Source organism: Patiria miniata, unplaced genomic scaffold (genome assembly GCF_015706575.1).
Source record: "Patiria miniata isolate m_02_andy unplaced genomic scaffold, ASM1570657v1 HiC_scaffold_7, whole genome shotgun sequence".
Lineage (NCBI taxonomy): Eukaryota > Metazoa > Echinodermata > Asteroidea > Valvatida > Asterinidae > Patiria > Patiria miniata.
The window spans coordinates 34,171,005-34,192,343 of record NW_024037074.1 but is presented as its reverse complement, the minus strand read 5'-3'; the positions used below and the strand labels follow the sequence as shown (position 1 = coordinate 34,192,343).

The following is a 21,339-nucleotide window of genomic DNA, read 5'->3' as shown; positions in this document are numbered from 1 at the left end:
TCTTAGGTCACGACTATCCAAATTACGACCTGCAACTATAATCCCAATTTGTTGAGCAATTACTATAATTTTTGTTGACATTGAACACTCTGAACTTGACCATTCCTATAGATATTTCTTTTCAGGTCTCTTGCGTAGATGATCCTCATAAATCAGCCTATCTGGCCAGTGCATGTCAGCCTTCCTGACAGATATAATTATAGATAAGAGGGCAACCCACAAATGATGAAATGGGCCTAATTTCCTGTCCTTAACTTGGCTGCATGCCCGACAAAACCATCCCCCACCCCCTCCCCCTTAACCCGCGAGTCAAACTTGACGGGTGCGTAACCCTTAAGCCCGCCGCACACCTTTCCTATGTTACCGGTTCACCGGATCGCTGGTAAGGTTATTTTCACCTCCTAAACCCCAAAGATGTCAATTACAGGACACTGGTACCCCATCCTTTCACTGGCTCCCAGCACATTCTTACATGAATCCCTTTAGAAATTCACTGGTTCCAAACTCCTGACAAAAGTCTACCCCTGCAAGAGTTAATTTTCACTGGTACTCTCCCTTGAAACCATTCAAGTATATTCCCAGACCTTGTTAACCCGTGGTTAGCACTTTTTTTGCCAACCACGGGTTGACAATCTATTGAAAGTCCAGGGTGAGTAAAAACAAAAAAGTAAACCCAAAAGTTAGGACTTTTTTTTCAATGAAGTTCTGCATGTAGCACTTTCAAAATCTAGGCTATGAAAGCCCAATTAATAAGCTTGCCGTTAGTACAAGAATCATTCAAATCACTCAAGTACTTTTCAAGTTATGGAATTTTAAACACAAACACCGTTTTTAAGTTCTGTCCACAGATCACAAAAAAGATAAGTGTTCTTTCAGCAAAACGAAAACAATTAACATACATTCCTATGTGAAAATGGCAGAAAGTCAGAGGTCGTTTACTTAATATACATGTGCTTATTGTATTCATAAAAATCTATATCATGTTCTGTACAACCCTGCAAAGTTTTTACTTGGGGGAAGGAGGGTGTTAAGCATGGCGGGAATGTCCAGTTTTAAGCATCCTTTTGGACAATGGGGTCAGGTCACTAGAGCCTCCTACAGGCATTGTCTCTCTCCGGGCAATTCCTAATAACCTGACAAAACTAATCAACAGTTCAACGAGCCTGACAGGTGCCAGCTTGTACGATGCTCTGCCCGGTCTGGTTGCAGCCTCATTACTTTCGGAAACTGGTCCGACAAATTTTACAAGCTATCATGGAAAGTAGGACATGTCTGAATCTCTTGTCTAGCACTATTGTCTACGTCTTCGACAAAGACAACTTTGTGGCAACTATCTGACAAAAGACAGAGCCATAAGCTTAGGAGGCCTGTTTTGGATAGGGTTGTATATATGGAGGCCTGTTTTGGACAGACCACCACGGAAACGAGGCAGTTAATCTGTGAATGTAGAAGTAAAAGTTCCAAGACATTTGAGCACATAATAGGTTACAAGCAAGAACAGGTTTCCATCTAAGCAATTGTGATGTCCACATCTCGGCCTAATTTCTAGAATCTGCGACGCAGAAAATAGATCTTCCCAAATGCATCTGCAAAGCAAATTTCGGCAAAGAATCAGTCACCAGCCAACGCTTATTGCATGACAGCGTGGCTGGTTACCATTCTTTTCCTAATCAAATATTTTTGTGTGCTTTCTGTATATGGCCAACTCAATTAAATTATCCCTTGAGCTCCGTCTTTACTTAGTAAAATAAAAGTTGCATGCAGCACTACACAGCAGCTTTCTGGACGTCTCTCCATTACGGACAAGCAGTGGCATTACTAACGGGGGCGCATGGTGGAATGGGGCGGGGGGGGGGGACATGAGGGATGAGGAACAGGGTGGGGTGGGAAGGGGATCAAGCTGCACGAGGACCCTAACCTTCTCCCATGATGCCCCATGATCCCCTCAAGATTGTGGAGGGGGACAAGGGATGAGAAACGGGGTGGGGTGGGAGGGGGATCAAGCTGCACGAGGCCTCTTACCCTCAACCATGATCCCCTCAAGATTGTGGAGGGGACAAGGGAGACAAGGGATGAGGAACGGGGTGGGGTGGGAGGGGGATCAAGCTGCACGAGGCCTCTTTATCCCCCATGATCCCCTCAAGATTGTAGGCAACGCAAAATAGGGCTGTTCATTATTAAAACCCAACTATTTCCCCTTCCAGAAAATGGATAAGGGGGATGCAAAATTGGATTCCAGTATATTGGATCTCCAAGAATTCACCTGTGAGACTTACCACAATCGGCCGTCTTTCTTGGCAGGCGATGTCTCTTCAAGATGCTGGATATACACCCTCCTCTCGTCACTAGCGTCAGGCTCTGGCAGACACACGACGCCGATGCCTAGACTCTCTCCTTGCTCTGGTTAGGCAGAGACAGAAAAGAAGAGCGTAAATTAGATGTCAGTAATTCAAAAAGAAACAAATTACATGGAGGCTAGGTTTTCATTACTTAATAATATTCAACATTATTGAGATTTTTTAACCTTTGGCTTGTTTTTGACTGGAGGGAAACTTTGGGGCCCCTCACTCCCCCACCCCCACCCCCAGATGAGCTGAGTAACCTTGAGTACAATGACATTTAATGAGGTTGCTGGGAAGTCAAGAGATTGTTGCAGCAAAGCAAAGTAATATTCACACTGCAAAAAACACTAAAAAGCCACCATAGCCAGACAATCAATACACTCAGCTTGGACACATGACACAAGACGCACATGCACCAAACTGGCGAAAAATTTTCCCTCCTAGGTCAGTGTCGCACTCCCTGTGTTTTTCCTGATTTTTTGGCGTTGTTCACAAATTTCCCAAGTTTTCCCGTGTCTAAAAAAATTGAAAGCCATTTTCAAGGTTTTCCCTGATTTCCAAAGTGGCTATATGGGCTCCGTGCGCCAATGAGAGAGGACGCCCTTTTACCTAGCAACAACGTCCCATGGGCGGGACATTTAGCTGGTTGACGCGCACCGTTCCTTGTGTGTGACGCACGTACACCAGGGGATTTGTACAATGTACACGCAGTGGTACATGGTACGGCTGCGCGTCGCGGCCAAAATTGCAGTCAAGCAAGATGGCGTCGGTCGGTCACCCCAACTGTGCTTTCTTTGCCGGTGAGGGGGTACTTGTGAACGGAGTGGATGGGAACCCCGTCGCACAAACACAACATGGCACATGCTGTGTCATTGAGATGCAAACTTCCACTTTGGAGGTTGATGACCCTCCCATTCTCAGGTCAGGAAAGAGGTTTGATATATTGCACCAATTACCTTTATGTAGTACAATCTCCTTGGTCATCTTGACACTGGGGTCTTCCTTGATGACCGGGGCTGAATCTTGAACGGCAGAGGCTGGAGAGTACTGCCTGGCTGCATCCTTGAAACCACTCTCAGCTCGAGACCTCTTCCTGTTAAAGCGAGTCAGAGGTTACATGTAATAATGTAGTTGAGTCTATTACAAGTCTGGTCACAAGTAAATCTGGCATTGTCAATATTAGTATCACACAAAGATGCAAAGTATTGACCCAAATCTAATGCAATATGTACTCAGTAAGTTTTAAAAGTCCTTTTTTCCCCAAAAAGTTCATCTTATTACATATGATGAGTATTCGGTTGCTTTGAAAAAGTGATACATGAAGCTTTGAGGACACCTTTTGAACATTTCCAGAGGGCAAACAGTGTTGCTCCTCCAATCATGCCTCTTTCAGATAAAATGCATAAAGTGTCCCCGGTGGCTGAAGTGTGAATTTTTGTTTGGAAAATTGTCTAATATTTTTTCCAATGTCCGTAGTTTGTCCGTATTTGAACAAAATTGAGCTGCTTGATTTCTTTGAAATGAGTACGAAAATTGTCCAAAAATAAGGAACGGAACTCTTTATTGCAGTTTCCATTCATTGTTGGAGTTGGTCTTCAATGCCTTACACTTGCCCTAAAAAAGGCCAACTGAATTATTGAGAAAACTAAAGTAAAGGAACTTGGTCTCAAACAGGGATCATTTTTCTAAGCAAGATAACAGAGTCAATTTATGAATATGGCTAATATAAATATACCGGTATATTTCTCTTTAACAGAAGGAAAAGAAAAGTATGGTACAGGAAGATGGTATTCATTTGGGAAGTGTCGGAGGTGACGATTTAATCATAATCCCTTGAAGTTGAAGTTGATCCCTTTACCTTCTGGGCGGGGCCACCGGACTGTCTGCGGGCGAGGCTGGCCTCCCAACCAGTCGGCTCCGCACTGTCAGGGTCACGACCCCTTTCTTTATTTGCTATAAATAGAAACATCCCAAAAATAAGCAGAGATAATCATCATTCAAAAGCAAACAGTGAGTTTTGTTTCAGATTCAGCGGTTGTGTACAAAGTCTATGGAGAGTCAAGAAAATTGTCTAAGTATTTCTTAACAAAATTGGAAATGTTTCTCAGTCCCAGGTTCATGTCTTATCATCATTTTTTGCAATGACTGACCGTCATTGAGATGATATATGAAGAAAAAGTGGCATCAGGTTGCAACATTCTTTCCTTCTTTTCACTTGTGCTCTTTTTTTTGGGGGGGGGGGGGGGGCTGGAATGAATGGGACAAATCTGTCCCAAATATCAACAAATGGCCAATTAATGAGTGAAAACAAACATCTTCCTGGACAAATCTGTATACAATGGACAGTCAAGCCCCATTTGTAATCCCTATTAATTGATTACATAACCTGAATTCTAAGCCTCTGTAATAGATTTTCGTTTTAAATAGGAAACCAGCCAATTGCTTTGGACAGCTGCAGTAGTGTGAGAGATGGGGGAGGTGAATCACTGCTGTTAGATAATAATACTCAGCACACAATTCATTAGGGTGTACATCGTCGTGTGCACCACGAAGTGACGGATCGTCTATGGACTTTGTGCACAAGATACCTCACTTCGTGGTGCGACCAACGATACAGGGCGAGTAAAAAAAATGAAACCCAAATGTCGGGACTACTGTTTTATTGAAGTTCTGCATGTAGCACTTTCAAAATCTAGGATATGAAAGCCCAATTAATCAGCTTTCTTTTAAGAAAAAAATCATTCAAATCACTCATGTACTTTTCAAGTTCCGCAATTTTAAATACAACCACCGTTTTAAGGTTCTGTCCACGGATCACAAAAAAAGTGTTCGTTCTTTCAGCAAAACGACTACAATTCACACACATCTCTATGTGATTTCTTTTCGTTTTGTTGTAAGAACACTGATCTTTTTGTGATCCGTGCACAGAACCTTAAAACGGTGGTTGTGTTTAAAATTCTGTAACATGAAAAGTACATGAGTGATTTGAATGATTTTTGTACTAAAAGAAAGCTTAAGACTTGGGCTTTCATATCCTACATTTTGAAAATGCTACATGCAGAACCTCCCTAAAACCAATGGTCCCAACATTTGGGTTTCGTTTTTTTTACTCACCCTGTATGTAATGTACAAAGAATAAGTGAAGAGTTTACATGTTGGTCACAGTAAGCAGCTTGTTCTGACAAACCGGGGCCTTATTTTTGCGGCGATTAAAACCAAAGATATTGCTTAGTGAATTTTTTTACACTAAAAATGGTTAGCTGGGTTCCAGTAACAAGCATTGTTCATCGCATGAAATTTTGGCTGGTAACCTAGCTGGTGGCTCATGATAAAGGCCTTTTCACTTTAGAGCCTGTCCACCCGGGTTGAACTCAACCCTGGGTGAACCAGTGCCGCCCCGGTTTGAAGTTTTGATATTTCGACCCCGCGTTCAACCCCGCATTGTTTCACACTTGTTTCGTGCAAACCGAGCTTATTTCGCTCAATTACTACGGTAGAGAGTTTCAACCCGGGTTGAAAATCTCAACCCTGGTCTGGAGCAGGGTTGACTTCAACCCCGGGCAAAATCAAGCTCAGGGTTGACGCTGGGTTGAACAGTTTCAAGTGTGAAATGCTACATGTTTTCAACCCTGCGTCAACCCTGACGTGTCAACCCTGTGTAATCTCCGAGATTTGTCTAGTGTGAAAAGGCCTAAACTTTCCTTTTTGGGGGGAGGGGGGGGGAGTTCTTTTTTGAGCTCAGCAATCTGTGTCCTTATCCATGTTGTTCCATAAAATTGGCCCCTGACAGCTATTGACTCTTCCTGCCTGTCAAACAGTTCGCATTGATGAAATAGATCACATTACGTTTTATGTTCCGATTATCCAATACAAGACAGGCTATATCATTAGTCATGGCCTTTTTTTTGGGAGGGGGGGGGGGGAGCGTTTTAAGCTGTAATTTCTGTCTATAAAATCCAGTCAGAACTAGTACCTAGCTACTCCAAACAAGGTACTTCCTTCACGGGGCTCAGTTTTGATTTCCTGTGTTGTGTTGCCATGGAAACCAAACATGATGGTGTGATTGCACTAAAAAGGTTCCTGACTTCTTTACTTTTGACCGGCGAGAGATAAAATGGGATCAGAAATTGGTGAGTAGAGCTGATTAGGTTTTTTAACAGCTTGAAAGTTGCATGAGGGAGGTTTCTTAAAGAGAATTTTTTTTAGGGCAATAACTTCATGTTGAACCTGTTTTAATGTCATTCATTTTTAATGGGCTGCAAAATTAATGTAAAGAAAATTAACCCCAAAAAAATTAAGATAAGAAAGAGGTTAGTTAAAGGGAATATACATCATTTGCTTTTGCTGTAATTTTCAGAAATGGATGGAATTGGGGGGTTGGAAATATATAGCAAATATAGTTACACTGACTTTTTTGAGGTTTTGGGTTCGAAAATGCTATAAAAAACCAAGAATAACGATCATTTTCCTGTAGTCTGGTTCCCTGACTCCATATAAGAAGAAACAGAGCAGTTTACATACATTGGGGAATTGTAAGGTCAGGGAACCAGTCTAGCTGGCCCGTACCCGTTCATAGGTTTGTAATCAATTGCAAACAAGTGCGATGGTCAATCGGGGCCAGTATTTGAGAAAAAAAAGCCAGTTTTTTTCCAACGCTGGTCGGCCGATCAGCGTTGGAAATTGATACAAAAATACCACTTTTCTTGAAAATGACAGTATACCAGGTGCCATGATTTTACAGGATGCTTTACACTGTCATTCACTAACAGTCCAGCAAGGTATTTCAAAATGATTTGGTAGTTTTTTTTTTCCGATGTTTGCAAATGTTGTATTTTCCCTTTAATTTTTTTTTTAATTGAATGTGAATCCATACTAAGATACTCTTCAAGATTAAGGTTTTAATACATTGTTTGTTACTTACGTCCGAACTCTCACAGCCATAGTGGCCAAATTACGGTTCAATTTATAGATTTGTTACAATAAAAAAGTTTGAAAAATTGCAAAAAGGAATTCAAAAATCTGAACGCAAAATCCTATTCTGGAAAAGTACACCACTTCGAAATCCTGACATATGAAAAGGCGCCATTCAGGGTGTTAACCGGGTTGTGCCCCCCAAAAAGTTGGGTGGGTCACCCACAGGTGTGAATTAATGGCAGACAGGAAATGGACTGGCAGTCCCAGCAGAGGGTCTGACTGCCAGGCTAATCAAGATGGACGGTCTGACAGACAGACTGACAGACATGGCAGGTAGATAGCCTGGTGAACAGACTGGAATTCTGGTAGGACAGGGCACAGGTGAAAAAATTAGTTAGGGTTACAATAGCGCTCATCAGCCTGTGGAGACAAGACAGTGCATTGGCCTTTAGACTTTACTAGACTGGATATCTGGCCCACGAACAAGGACAGCAAGGACCCCCCCAAAAAACTATGAATTTGCATTCGCTGTTATGCCCCAGGTTAGAGGTTAGACGTACATACATGTACATGTACGCAACTGTAAGCAATGATATGGCAAATCACACACATGTGCACTGGTCAATATTTAAACCAAGTTAATAATAATAGTGCATAAATTTATAAAGTCACACATCCATGGCTATTGGTGCTGAAGGCCCTACATCATTTTTAACCTTGCACAACGGGCCCAGAAAACATTCCAAAGACTATCTCAGCTCACACAGCTCCATGACACTGTTCGGCAGTAGTACTAGCTAATATCAATCACAGTACAGATGATCTTATTTTATTCACAGTACAAACGATCTTTTATCTTGGAAATACCTTGAATTTGTTGATTGCTTGCTTGTGGGTCATTCCTTCCATGGATTCAGCATTCACTGCCAGTATTTCATCTCCTATGAACAAAAAATGGACATCCAATAGCATTTTCTTTCATAAGAATGCCAAGTACATTTGTAAGGGATTGTTTTTAGCGGGGGTGGGGTGGGTCGGGGTGAGTCGGGGTGGGGTGGGGTGGGGGTGGGGGTGGGGTGGGGTATGGGGGAGGGAGTGGGGGTGTTCAGGGTTCAGAGGCTTTGTCAGGGATCTACGTGTAGGTGGTCAGAGCAATGTGATATTTTGAATTTGGCATGTTGGGATATGGGGATCTGCCACACCTCCCCCCCCCCCATGCCACACCTCCCCCCGATGCCACACCTCCCCCCACACCCCCCAGATGTGCCCATGATACACAAAAATGCGAGTCCAATTTTACAAAACTGGTGTCACAAGGTGCCTAAGACGTTGCCTGAAAAAGCCCCTTGGATTTTCACCAAAAGTATGTTCTTTCACGTTAAAACAGAACTGACAAAGAAATATGCAAAAAGTCTATTGCACCGTACCTTCCTTGAGTCTGTTATCGGCAGCAGCGGCACCCGATGGAAAGACGGTCTTGACGAATATCCCCATCTTGCCTTTAATCGAGTCCTCGCCCCCGACGATGCTGAACCCCAACCCCTTCCCATAAGCCCCCTTGATGAGCGCGATCTGCTGCACCACGGTGAGGCTGGGCGAATTCCGGCCCGTGGGGTGGTGGGAAAGCTTGGGGCTGTCACTCCTTGCTGGCTGCTGGTTAGAACAAATAAGGAATAATCACTCTTTGTGTGCAGAATGAGTTGTCTTAATTAGACAGAATAAAATAAATGTGCTACATGGGCCAAGTTCGGGCAAGGACCATTAGTCGACTAGTGGTTGATTTGTGACGTACCTTACGCCTGCGCACTAATAGCAAAGTGCGAACGTCTCTAGTCGAACGCTGGTCAAAATGTCATTGCAAAACGTCTGGATCCCGGCTCCCTGCTGTACGTTATGAACGCGCCCGGCTATGGTTACCAGCGAAGCAACCAACCCCAGTAGGTTGGTTCCAAATAGTCGACTAGCGTAGTTAACAATCGTCGACTAGACAGAGTTCGGGCAAGCGTTAGTCGACCAATGGTTAACTATAGTCCTTGCGCGAACTTGCCCATGGATGTCGATATATTATATCAACCACTAAAAATGTATGGGTGTTTTAATGCCCCTTCAAAGTTTAAAGACATACAAGATCATTAGTTTTTCATGCATTTTGTTCTTTTTCCAATAATAACACCACTCAAAATCCAAAAGAAGAATGGTCAAAACCTAGCCTGTGGAAGTTTCAGCTCAATGAATATTGCACCTTTTGAGAAAACAGTGAAAAAAACCATGGACATGTTTTGAACACAAAACACGATTTCGTCCATGGCATTCTTTATTTCCAAAACTCAGTCAAGTGACAGATTGCTGGAAATCACCTACATTTCTTAATTTCTTCTAATTGACAGCAAGCCAGATGGAATAATTTCATGGGGTCTTTAGTACCAGTCTGATCTTTAATCTGAGTAAGTTTTTGATGATATTCGGTCGGTTACTTTTGGAACTTTAAGTTACTTTAAGTGCAAAGAATGTAGTAATCATTTCCTGCACCGTGGAGAATCGTGGAGGATCGGGAAGGTTCTTAGCCTAGTAAGGCTGGTCCACGAGTGCACAAAAATTCTATTCAATCCGTTCAGAACAGCAATTCACTGGAAGTCTTTCCATGCATGTGGCCTAAAAAAATGGGCCGGATTTAGCCCATTCGTTGTTGGCATTATGAGGTTATCCTTTTCAAACATTTGGGCAAAGGTGAGCCTTACGCAAGTCTAATTCACAAGTGACAGTTAGCCCATGTCCGAATTACTTGGCTACGGCTTGAATTACACACAAGTCTATGCGAAGTGACTGCAGCCGCTTCGCATAGACTCATGTGTAATTTCAAGCCGTAGTCAAGTAATTCAGACATGTACATGTACTTGGCTACGGCTTGAATTACACACAAGTCTATGCGAAGTGGCCGCAGCCGCTTCGCATAGACTCATGTGTAATTTCAAGCCGTAGTCAAGTAATTCAGACATGTACTTGGCTACGGCTTGAATTACACACGAGTCTATGCGAAGTGGCTGCAGCCACTTCGCATAGACTCATGTGTAATTTCAAGCCGTAGTCAAGTAATTCAGACATGTACTTGGCTACGGCTTGAATTACACACGAGTCTATGCGAAGTGGCTGCAGCCGCTTCCCGTAGACTCGTGTGTAATTTTAAGCCGTAGGCAAGTAATTCGAACATAGCCTTAGTCAGAGGGAAAGTCAATGAGTAAATCAGTAAGTGACTCAGTCATTCAGTCAGTCGAGTGCAAAGAGGACTACAGGCTTTCTGATTCTGCCTCCTATTTGTTATTATGGAAAATATTATCGTCAATTAGCAGCGGGGTCAGGGAGTGACCCGAACAATTTTTTTTCCTGTAAACTCCAAAATGGCCGCCGGCATTTCATCTCACAGTTGTTGATTGAAGCGATATCTCGCTTAGACAAAAGATGAAAGAGATTGACACTGACGCCTTTCAGCTCCCAATAGTCTCACAATTTGAGTCTCGATGTATTTCCATTTTTGGCAGCTTTGCCCACAGGACAGGATATATTCCTGCCAATTGAATAATGGCTTGCTTCCCGTAAAATAACGCTTCATTACGAGTGGATCAGACATCACTGGCAACAAAATTGACGATCTGACCCAATTATGTCAATATATTTTTCACTTGTAATGGACACCCAACTCTGCTGTCAAAATTTTTTTACTTTTTTTTTTAAAATTTCTCTGATATACTCTGTCTGTAGCACATGATTACTCAGTTCAATTTATTATCATGTCAATGTGATAATCCCTCGCCTCCCCCTTAAATTAAATTAACTGACTTTCCGGACATATGGGAATACACTGTTGAATTAAAGGGAAAAAGCACATCATTTGCAGCTACCCAAAAAGTAACTGACCAAATTATTGTAAAAAAATGCTTAATTGGTATAAAGATAGTAATGGCACTAATCTCCCTGTGAAATTGTTCCTGCTTGCATGTTATCATTTGAGGAAAACAATCAAAGAAGGAATTTCCAAAGATGTGTCAAATGACACATTTTTGGAAATTTCCAATAGCAGTTGGTTTGTAACTGGCAAATCCGTTTGTGGATGCGCGCAAACATTGACACAACGCACACACGCGTGCAGTTGCTATTATTCGTTGGTTCAGTGGGTGACATCCAATCAGCTGAATGGGAACTTGTTCCAGATGCTGATTTGGGGCGCAATTCAAAATATGAATTGACAAGTTTTGAGTTAAAATGGAACTTCTAGAATGTTGTTTCCTCAAAATATACAGCATTCACTGAGCTAAAATTTCATCAGGTTAGTTGTGAAGCACCCGTCTGTAGATTTAGAGCATTTTTGTAGCTTCAAACGAAACAAATGCACAAATGACAAATGATCTACTCTACCTTAAAATGTCTTTGGACGACAAAATAATACATACTGTTATTTCACTAATGAACTATAGAACTGAAACATGAATCACGAGGTCATTTGTTTTGAGGTGTCTGGAATCAATTGTCCAGGGAATCAATTCCTCCAAAATTATTCCATGTTCACAATTGATTCTATTCTTGAATCACCCAAGCCTAAGGCCCATTCACACTATGCAAAATTTCTGTGTTGGACCCAAGTAGGAGAACCAGAGATTTCAGGAACACTTTCACACTAGCTAGAATCTAACATGGCTTCTGCGAAGGTCCAGCACTCTACACGGGTACAATTTAGCTCTGGTTTGTGTCAAGTGTGAGTTGTATGCCTTGTCAACCTGTGATCGATCCGATCTTCCATGTATAGTGGACCCCTGTTTATTTTAACACTGGTACGCGTGATGACAGTGTGAAGAAGCCACTAGTCTCTAGATCTACCATAGCCTTTAATTAAGCCACATTTTCTACAGTACTTTATAGCCATGATGCAGATTTTCGAAGGGAAGGGTTCAATGTTTCTCTGAAAATGTCCCCCCAGGTCAAACTGGGAGGGGAAGGGAGGGGCAAAACAGCTGGAATCCTACAGAGCCAAGTCCTAAGTGCCTCATGGACATCATCTACGTTGACATGTCTCCCCTCCCCAATTGGAAGGAAAAGGTGGATGGGGAGAGGTGCAAGAACTATGAAGGCCAAACCAATTGCTTGGGGGAAGGGGAGGGCTATTAAAGTATCAGGCAACCCTCATCTGAAATGATGGATGACAGATAATTGCAAAAAAGTGTCATTACACCCCATAAGTTTTGATTTATTGGGCTCCAGGACCACTTCCCTAAACAGAAGCTAGTTTTGACCCTGTACGCATGTAGGGCAAGATCAGTGGGAGGAACAAGTTTTATCCTGAGGAAAACTTTGTGTAATGCAAGTTGACAGCAAATGGGTGAGCTTAAGGACTGGTTAATAGTGTGGCATTGAAATGGCTTTACACCAGCTTCCTTGTCTCATGTGGCAGCTCTCACAGCTTCATAAAAACCAGAGACACCAGGTTGACATTTCTGTTCTTGAATAGCACACATGCATTAATTACCACCGCGTTTGATAACTTCCCTCACTTCTCTCGTGCTTACCCGTACTTTCGTCTTGGGTATAGATGCACATGTATGCCCAATCTGTAGCAATAAACGATCGACCTTGGGTTGCTCGAGGTCGAGCCATAGCAATATATTCGCACTGTGTTGTGGGATACTTACCCAAGTAACCAGCTTAGCGGGTCGGTTACTTGGGCCAGGCTTTGAGTAAGCGAGAGAAGTCATGTGAGAGTTAAATTGGACGCAGTCGCACTTGCATGAGTAAGTGCAGGGAAGTAATCGAACACGGTCGTAATGTACGTGCATGGATCATGACGCCAACTCAGCCGTAACAGAATATGCTGCATGTTCAAAGCATTGTGCTATATCATAAAGCACAAAAGAATGTGGATGTGTGTCTTCATGAGTTGTTCAAGCATTGACTGTTCTCAAGATGATTGCTGGCAAGGTGGATGTTGTCCACATAACGGGCCAGGCGGTGAAGCCGCCTACCCCATGCAGTGGGCAAGGCGAGGCCCCATTCGTTCTTTATTTTTTAATCATGACTTTGGCTGGTACATATATCTATCATTTTAAACCCATGCACTCAATGATTTGGTTTGATTAACACTCACCACACACAAATGTCACTTTTCTTCAAGTCAAATTTTGCTAGTAATACACATATATGAAACAACTGGGGAAATTTGATGAACAATGTAGAAATCAAAATACCTCAGCCCAACAGAAGCAAAAAGTTCACTTTATTTGAGCCAGCAACAAATACAATTCAGCTTTGCAGGTATTTCAATAATAAATTTGAGTACATTTATGGGCATTGTTTTGTTCTCATAATACCTTTTCACACTTACATCTTGCCTACCCATGTTAAAATTTACATAAATTAATAATTTATATTTATTTACATCAACACAGGTCCACTAAAAGTGCAACTGCAATCCTGGCCAAATCTTGCTGGGCCTCCAACCCCCGGCCCCCGTTCAATGTTGTCTCTCATTGCGCGGTGTGTGCTCCATCAGCTGGAGAGAACAACATTGACCGGGGGAGCGGGGGAGTGGGTGACCGTGGCAGGCTCAGGAAGTGTCCCAACCATTTTGGACCGGGATTGTGGGTCCCATTGAATCGGGGTAGGTAAGGCATACTGTTCACACACTCTTGTTCTGTAACTGTGGGGACTACACACGTGTTGTTCCATGGTATTATGGGGACCGAAGACGCTGTGGGGACAGCAGAAAGTCCCCACAACTCGATCCTCCTTTCCCCAACAATAAAAACTTCCCTGTAACACGGTGACGGCCCGCCCGCACTTACACCAGTGTGTACACAGGTCGGCGTAGAGCTTCTCAACATGGGAGTCGTGAGGGGGGGGCAAGGGGGGGGCGCTTGCCCCCCTGGAAAAGCACCAAAAAAAAAAAAAGGAAGGAAAAAAAAGAAAAGAAAAGAAAAGAAAAAGAGACGCCAAGTCATAGTGGTGTAAATTTAAAGAGTTTTTTGGGGGCAAAATGTCCCTGCCCCCCTCTTAAATTGAGAAATTCGGAATATATTGAGAAATACAGGCATTTTTTGGGGAAAAATATGTTTTGCCCCCCTCTAGAAAAAATCCTGGCGACGCCCATGCTTCTCAACCCTTGTCCTAACCAGGGTTGGGTTTTTACCCGTGTAAATAGCACTGGACCCGTGTATAGAAGCCATGCTGGATTCTTCCTTGAGCAAAAGGAATTACCAAAGTCTCTGTTTTGGACCTGGGTCCGACATGGAGATATTGGTACACTACGAGGCAAGGTATCCAGTCTACCTGTCCAGGAATCTCTGATCAGATAAGCTCAACTCCTTCAGCTACAGGTATCACATATCAATGCACCTGTAATGTACAAGTTCCTGACTGATTCAACAGCACCTTCTCCTGGTCCGTACATCCAGGATGACTTGTCAGGTTAACATAAGCCAGAGTCGTCCGAATATGAATGCCTCGGGGGCTAGAAATATGATATGGATATACCAGGAGCTTCCTGTAATAATCTTGGGAGTCTTATCACCGGATAGCTTGGGGCTGTATTTGTGGCTTTCACAAGGGGATCTTTGAGAAACTTCTGAATGAACGAAATCACAGAAAGTGTCTGCGAGTGTGAGAACTTGCAGGAATCACTTTGAACGCAAGGAGGTTTTTTTGCAGTTTTATTATTTGTTTTAAAAATAAATATGCAGAAATATGACCAACTGTTCAGTTGAAAAGTGATGCAGATGTGTTATGGGTCACTGTCTTATTAATCCCTTCTAATTGGGCGCATCCAGGGCACGATTGCACAAAGCTACTCTGTAGAAAATATTGCTTAGCAGATTCGTGTGCCGAGTGAACATTTGCTGGGGACCAGTCACATGAAATGTAAATTGCATGACATTTTGGCTGGTAACCTATGTTTGCTATTATGCACATACTATGTTTGTGCTAAGCAATTATGTGTGATTCTTGGCAACTTCTTGAAATATAGTCTATGGAGTACCCCCTTGCACTGCAAGGGTCTATGATAAACAAGCAGAATCGGTGATTAATTATGCACAACAAGACTGTGTCCTGACCTCGAGATTCTGTCCATTCAGCGGGTGCCTTACTTCTAGCGGGTCGTCCGTAAGACGTTGTTGTATGACAAAAACACTTCAGCCAAACTGACCAAAAAAAAGCTTACAATGTAGTCCACATTTCTGATCGAAATAACAACACAATTTCTAAATTCGCTTCCGATTGGCTGGCGAGCGGGGTTGCATAAAATTTGCCTTGCTCAGATATATCAGACGTTGGCTACTGAGAGGGCACCGTTGGACAATGGGTGATACTCAGACTACTTGAAATTGGCCCCAGTCAGCAAACTTTTTATCCAAAGGGCAGAAAAGAAAGAACACCCCCAGATTTCATATCTCGCCAGATTTTTGAAGAAAACAATCTATTGAAGAAAACAATTTAATTCTACAAAATCCAGGTGGGCCTGTAATTATGCAGTTCAACAAGATTTTTATCCAAATGGCAGGAAAAAACGAGCGACCAAAATCCCAATCAAATTTGAGCCTTCGACTCCAAAAAAGAAATTACCCCAAGAAATTCAGGGGGGTGGAGCTGCGAACTCCATCATCAACTTCTCAAGGTGACAAGAAAAAGAAGAGAGCCCGGGCAGAGAGGAAATTTCACTCAGCGGCGCCGCCAAGAGAAGTGAAAAAGGAGGAGGGGAGGGAGATTTGATCCCCGCTGCGCCGTGGCCCGTCTAACAAGCGAGTCCTTCCTCCTGAGGATGTCACCAATTACCGAGGAACAACGGGGGCTCGCCGCAGAGTGGCACGCAATGGGGGGGGGGGGGGGGTTTGGGAGAGACACAGGGGGGCGATCAAGCTCAGGCTTGGGGTTTTCCTGGGGTGAGCAGGAGGTTAATTATAATTACTCAATAGATAGCAGCCTGTGTAACTGAGAAGCCTATCCTGATGGTGCTCTTGCACTTTTTTTGGGGGGGGGGGTCCACCCTTTTTGACGGCCAATACTTCATCTCGTTAATCTGGTTGTCCAGACTTGAAGTTAAACAGACTTTTTTCTTGATGAAATCCAAGCCATTATGACTAAAACTACTCAATCAAATTGCTTACATGTACTTCTATTTGTAAAGGTTTCTCAACTGGAACGGCTTGTGATTAGTGGTGTGCATTTACGGGTAGTACGGGAACCGGGTACCCGATTGAAGTAAAACACGGATAACCGGGTACTCGTAAAAGAAACCCCATCCCAAAATTCCAATCCCGGAAGTTGTCTGAAGGGCTTTTAATAGCTTTATGGTGAAAACTGCAACTTTCCTGAGCATCATCTGTTGCATGTTATACATGAAATCTGTTTTGATTTTCAATGTAGCCTGGTTTTTATTTTGAAAATTCGCACAAATGACATTCAAAAACTTGTCTTTTTCATTGTCTGAGAAGTAACTTTGTCATTTGTACAGTTGGTTTTGGGTACCTGATCCCATAATCTGGAACCGTTCCCTGACATCGGCAGTCGATTACCCGGGTACCCAGTTCCGATGCACACCCCTACTTGTGATTTTCTGAAGTATCCAATTTTGAAAAGGGTTTTTTTTTTGAAAAACAACAAGAAGACCTATGATTTCATTGTGAAATTGATCCAAGTCAATAAAGGTTGTATCCTGTACATGCAATGAGGCCGACACATAGCCAGGGTGGCAGACATAAAGCCAGATATTTTTCAGATGGAGCAGAAATGGGTGTGTCTTATGAATAACAAAAGGCTAGATATTTTCCCTACTTCAGAAGAGGAACACAGGAGTTGGGTGGGGTGTAAAAACACCACAATGTTGCTTGCTACGCTGTAGCAATATCTAACATAACTCTGCTTTGCTATATTGTTGTAGGGGTTCCGAAGGATTGTTCTGCGAGATACTTCTCAAGTTTTTCCCCTCATACTGACTCTCTCTGGAACTCCCTTCCTGAAACTTGTTTCATCCATCCCCAGCACGTTGATTTGATTTTTTTAAATGTACTTTGGAGAACAACCTTCCCAACAACCACCAGTATTCGAGTATATTAATGATGTAGTGTGTGTTTGAGGACTTTTTTTGTTATTGTTACTTGAAAAACTGGGCATCATTTTAAAACTTGAAAAAACTGGGCATCATGCTTTACAGCTACACGTAGTTCTAAACATCTTACAAACATACTGTTAAACTTGACTGACAGCACAGCAAAGTGGATCAACTGGATTACAGAGCCCATATCAAATAAAAGCGAAGTGATTGTTCCACGAGGATGAACAAGACTCGAAATAGCACAATTTCCGAGACAATACAAACCGATCCTCGGCTAAAAATCCATCAATTGACGCTTTTCCCATTTCCTCCCAGCTGTAGCCTCTCTCGAGGAGAAAAAAACGAGGCGTAGAAAAGTGGCTTAAACCGCACTGTAATCCACAACAATAATCCTCATTTGAGGTATGACTCAAAGCAGATGGAACAGCTGGGGACGATTTTCTGCTTTGGAACTGGCAAAAAAAAGAAGGCAATCGATGCTGCATGAATTCAAGTAGATCCATTAAGTCTCGCTCCATGACGTTTTGACCAATTACAGCGGTGATAAATGCCTGACATGGATGCACAAGAGTCTAGGATGCATGTACATGTACACGTACATGTACATGTACATGGGTATGACATGCACAGCTGGAACATGCACTTTGGCACTGGAGAGGCGCACATGTTGTTGTCAGCGAAAGGGACACTTTCTCATTCAGCTGATTGCAGCTACGCGATGTCACGTACCGACGAATAATAGCAACCACGCACGCCTGTGCTTCTTGTCGACGCTTGCGCAGATCCATTCACGGATTCGCTGAGAATACAAACCACTACTAATGGAAATTTCCAAAAATGTGTCACTTGACTTATCTTTGGAAATGGCCTTCTTTTTGGTTTTCTTCATACTGACAGCATGCCAGAAAGACTAATTTCACAGGGAGTTTATTGCCATTACTATCTTTAACCCAAGTAGGTTTTCAACAATAATTTGGTCAGTTACTTTTTAGATAGCTGCAAATCATATACTCTGCCTTTAAACTTAATCAGTATGTTTTCAAATAAACAGGCAAATTTCGTGGAGCTAAGCCAGAAATCTGCTTAGCACAGAAAATATCTGTTCAGCAGAAACAGGTTACCAGTCAAAATGTCATGCAATGTGTATTGCTTGCAACTGGTTCTCAGCTGTTTTTTGCTTGTACATATAAATTAGCTAAGCAATATTTGTCTGCTTAGCAGCTTTATAAAATTGGATCCAGAAATGAAAAAATGACAAACCTTGGGTGGAGATGACGCATCGGGGACAGCCAACCGATTCACCAGGGTTTCATGCTGCGTCTCCAAGCTGGTCTTCCTGTTGGAGAAATCAGCAAGAAAAAAAAATCGAAATTTAATTACTTTCACAATAAATTCTAAAAATTTAAAATGACAGTAATAAACTTTACTCTATCTGGTTGCTGCATTATGGGTTGAACCAATTATAAGATCTGGGTTGAACTATTTTAGTAGTCACAAAAGAAATTAGACATTCTCAGTACTGAATATGGTAGATGAGAAGTGACAACAAATGACACAGTCATTGTACTTTGATCAAACTGGGTCAATAGTGGCTGGGCCATACTTGTAGTTCTCATACTCTAGTAACATTTTTTTGGTACTCGTACTCGTGGATATATATACTTGTATTCGTACAAAAAAAATTACCTGGACTGGTACTCATACTCGTACTCATGCTTGTACTCATACTTGTACTCGTAGTCGTACTCTTGCAAATATTCTCCCGCAAGAATTTTAAAAAAAATTAAGAGCTAGATGCAAGAAAAGAACCAGTTTGCTACTCATTTGGAGCGTTTGCTTAATGCCTAGTTTGATAACCCCCTTGAAAACAAGTAGAACATCAGAAGTACTTGTACTCGGTTAATTTTTTGGTACTCATACATGTACTTGTGCTCATAGAAAACATTGGCCTTGCACTCATAACGAAGTAGTCATACTCATAGGAACATACTCATACTCATAGTAGTCCAAATGCACTCAACTACAACACTGCCTGATTACACAGAAATAAATACACTCCACTGCAAACCTAGTACATGTGGATTTTTATGGATACAAAACTATCAGGTACGTAGCTTTGTATCAAATCATCTTTTAAACAGCTATATTCCTGCAAAGTTTGTGCAGACTTGTAAAACAATAAGGGACTGCAAAACAAAACAAAAATCCAGCAGAAAACAAAAGGGGAAATATTCCTTCTTGATAAAAGAAAAGAGCTTATATGGCATTTGGTGGGATGTTTTAAACCAATGGAATATGAAGTAAGAAACAAAGGCCAAGAAGTTAAAACTACCTAGTAGGGCAAGTCCAAGAATTCGCGCCCGCTACGTCCCATACCTAACGAAAGTTTAACCCTCTAAGATATTTATGTGCTATTTTTATTCTACTGTTGGTCATCTGCAAGGAAAATACCCACAATAATTGTTATGTTACTGGTCTTTGCGTTGATTACGTAATTAAAGAAAACCTGGTGTTACGTATGGGACAAAAAGGGGACCTTTTCTTTGAAATGATAGTCAAAGGCGATGCCACATTGACAGCCAAACTTCCAGAACAATTTTCAAAATATTCCACACAACTTGCTCGAACTTAATCAATGATGACTTGACTAAACAAAAAACAATTTTTCTCTTTATAACTTTGTTTGGCAGCTGATGTAAGTTCCTAAATATAGCCAGCATAATTGCAGGCATGACATTGTTCACTGGCCAACTGTGCCTGCATTTGCCAAAAGTTGGAAACTCACCAACTTACAAATTACAAGAGGGGTTTTGCACAAAGGTGAGGTACATTTGTGCCAATTTCGGGTGCTACTTTAGGCATCGCAAGAAGTGACTAAAACCTATGATTCACTTGTCTATAAATATTCAAATTAAAGGGTGGCGAGTGTACACGGAGTCTGGGTTCTTGGTCACTGCACTGTAAGTTCTTGGTCAAGATTACAAGGGCCAACCACAACGTTTGTAACAATCCAAAAATAAACTGACTGATTTATCATCATCTCATAGCTTGCAAAGTTAAATTAAAAATGGTGAATGTTCAAAACGTGCTGTCGAGATATTCTTCATGGCTAGTACTTCCATGTAGTTGTAAGTTAAAGCCGCTCAAAAACAGTCTAAAACAAATTAAGACTGATGAAATACAGACATGAAATACTGATGGTAACTGATCCAAAAATTTAACTTCAAAAATATATTCTGCCGTTCTTTTAAAACAATTACAAAATAACTTGTATTAAAGAGAGAAAATCAAAGGTTCAGCTCGGAAGGAGACGTGGGCACAAGTCACAGGCAGATTTCCTCAGGAAACTCCTAAATTGATTCCAAATTTTCTAGATGGGGCAGACTGCACATGTACCTGGACAAATAACCTATGGAATGTTTCACCTCCCCTCCCGTGCCCCCAACCTGCAAAACATGATTTCAAGAAACCTGGTGATTCTACAATTAACACAGGAACAGCCAAACCTCTTCCTGGCTCAACAGACATCAGTTGTCGTTGGGAACAACTTTTCAAACTTTTTGGTATTCATTTGGAACTCAGAGAAGAAATATGGATCTGACAGTGAGCCTATTTTTGTGAAATCTGGTGGTGCTAATAACTGCCTCATGTTGTTCAGGATGTGCGGAACAAAGGATGCACAGTTTAACAAGTTCCGTAACGGTGGGCGTGCCTGCTTTATGGGTCTTAAAAACAGGCTTGCCATATCCTGAAGTGCGGAAGACTTCCATTGAGTAAAGCCTTATTACATCTCAGAAAATCTGTAAAAACCTACAAGACACTCGGAAAGCTCTGTAGATGACATTTCTCTCTCTTTCTCTAAGCTACAAATGGATTTCTAGCATTCCTGCGTAGAAAGTGAATAAGTCCCCATCCATTCCTATGTTGGATACAACATTGGGTCTGACACCAAATATGTGAGGCGTTCTGCCAAAATGAAACAGAGGTCAAAAA

General features: G+C 42.0%; 1 protein-coding gene across 4 annotated transcripts in view; it reads right to left on the bottom strand.

The window, feature by feature from the left end:
* LOC119746231 overlaps nucleotides 1-21,339 on the bottom strand; it is a 93,099-nt gene that overhangs the window by 30,558 nt on the left and 41,202 nt on the right. For 2 of the 4 annotated variants that reach the window (XM_038223050.1, XM_038223052.1), the window contains 6 exons: nucleotides 18,607-18,682; nucleotides 8,684-8,909; nucleotides 8,124-8,197; nucleotides 4,201-4,295; nucleotides 3,299-3,435; nucleotides 2,277-2,400 (listed from right to left, as the gene is read on the bottom strand). In XM_038223050.1, coding sequence (XP_038078978.1) covers nucleotides 2,277-2,400; nucleotides 3,299-3,435; nucleotides 4,201-4,295; nucleotides 8,124-8,197; nucleotides 8,684-8,909; nucleotides 18,607-18,682 — 732 coding nt within the window. The remainder of the gene's footprint in view (nucleotides 1-2,276; nucleotides 2,401-3,298; nucleotides 3,436-4,200; nucleotides 4,296-8,123; nucleotides 8,198-8,683; nucleotides 8,910-18,606; nucleotides 18,683-21,339) is intronic. The other 2 variants (XM_038223051.1, XM_038223053.1) reach the window with 1 other exon arrangement.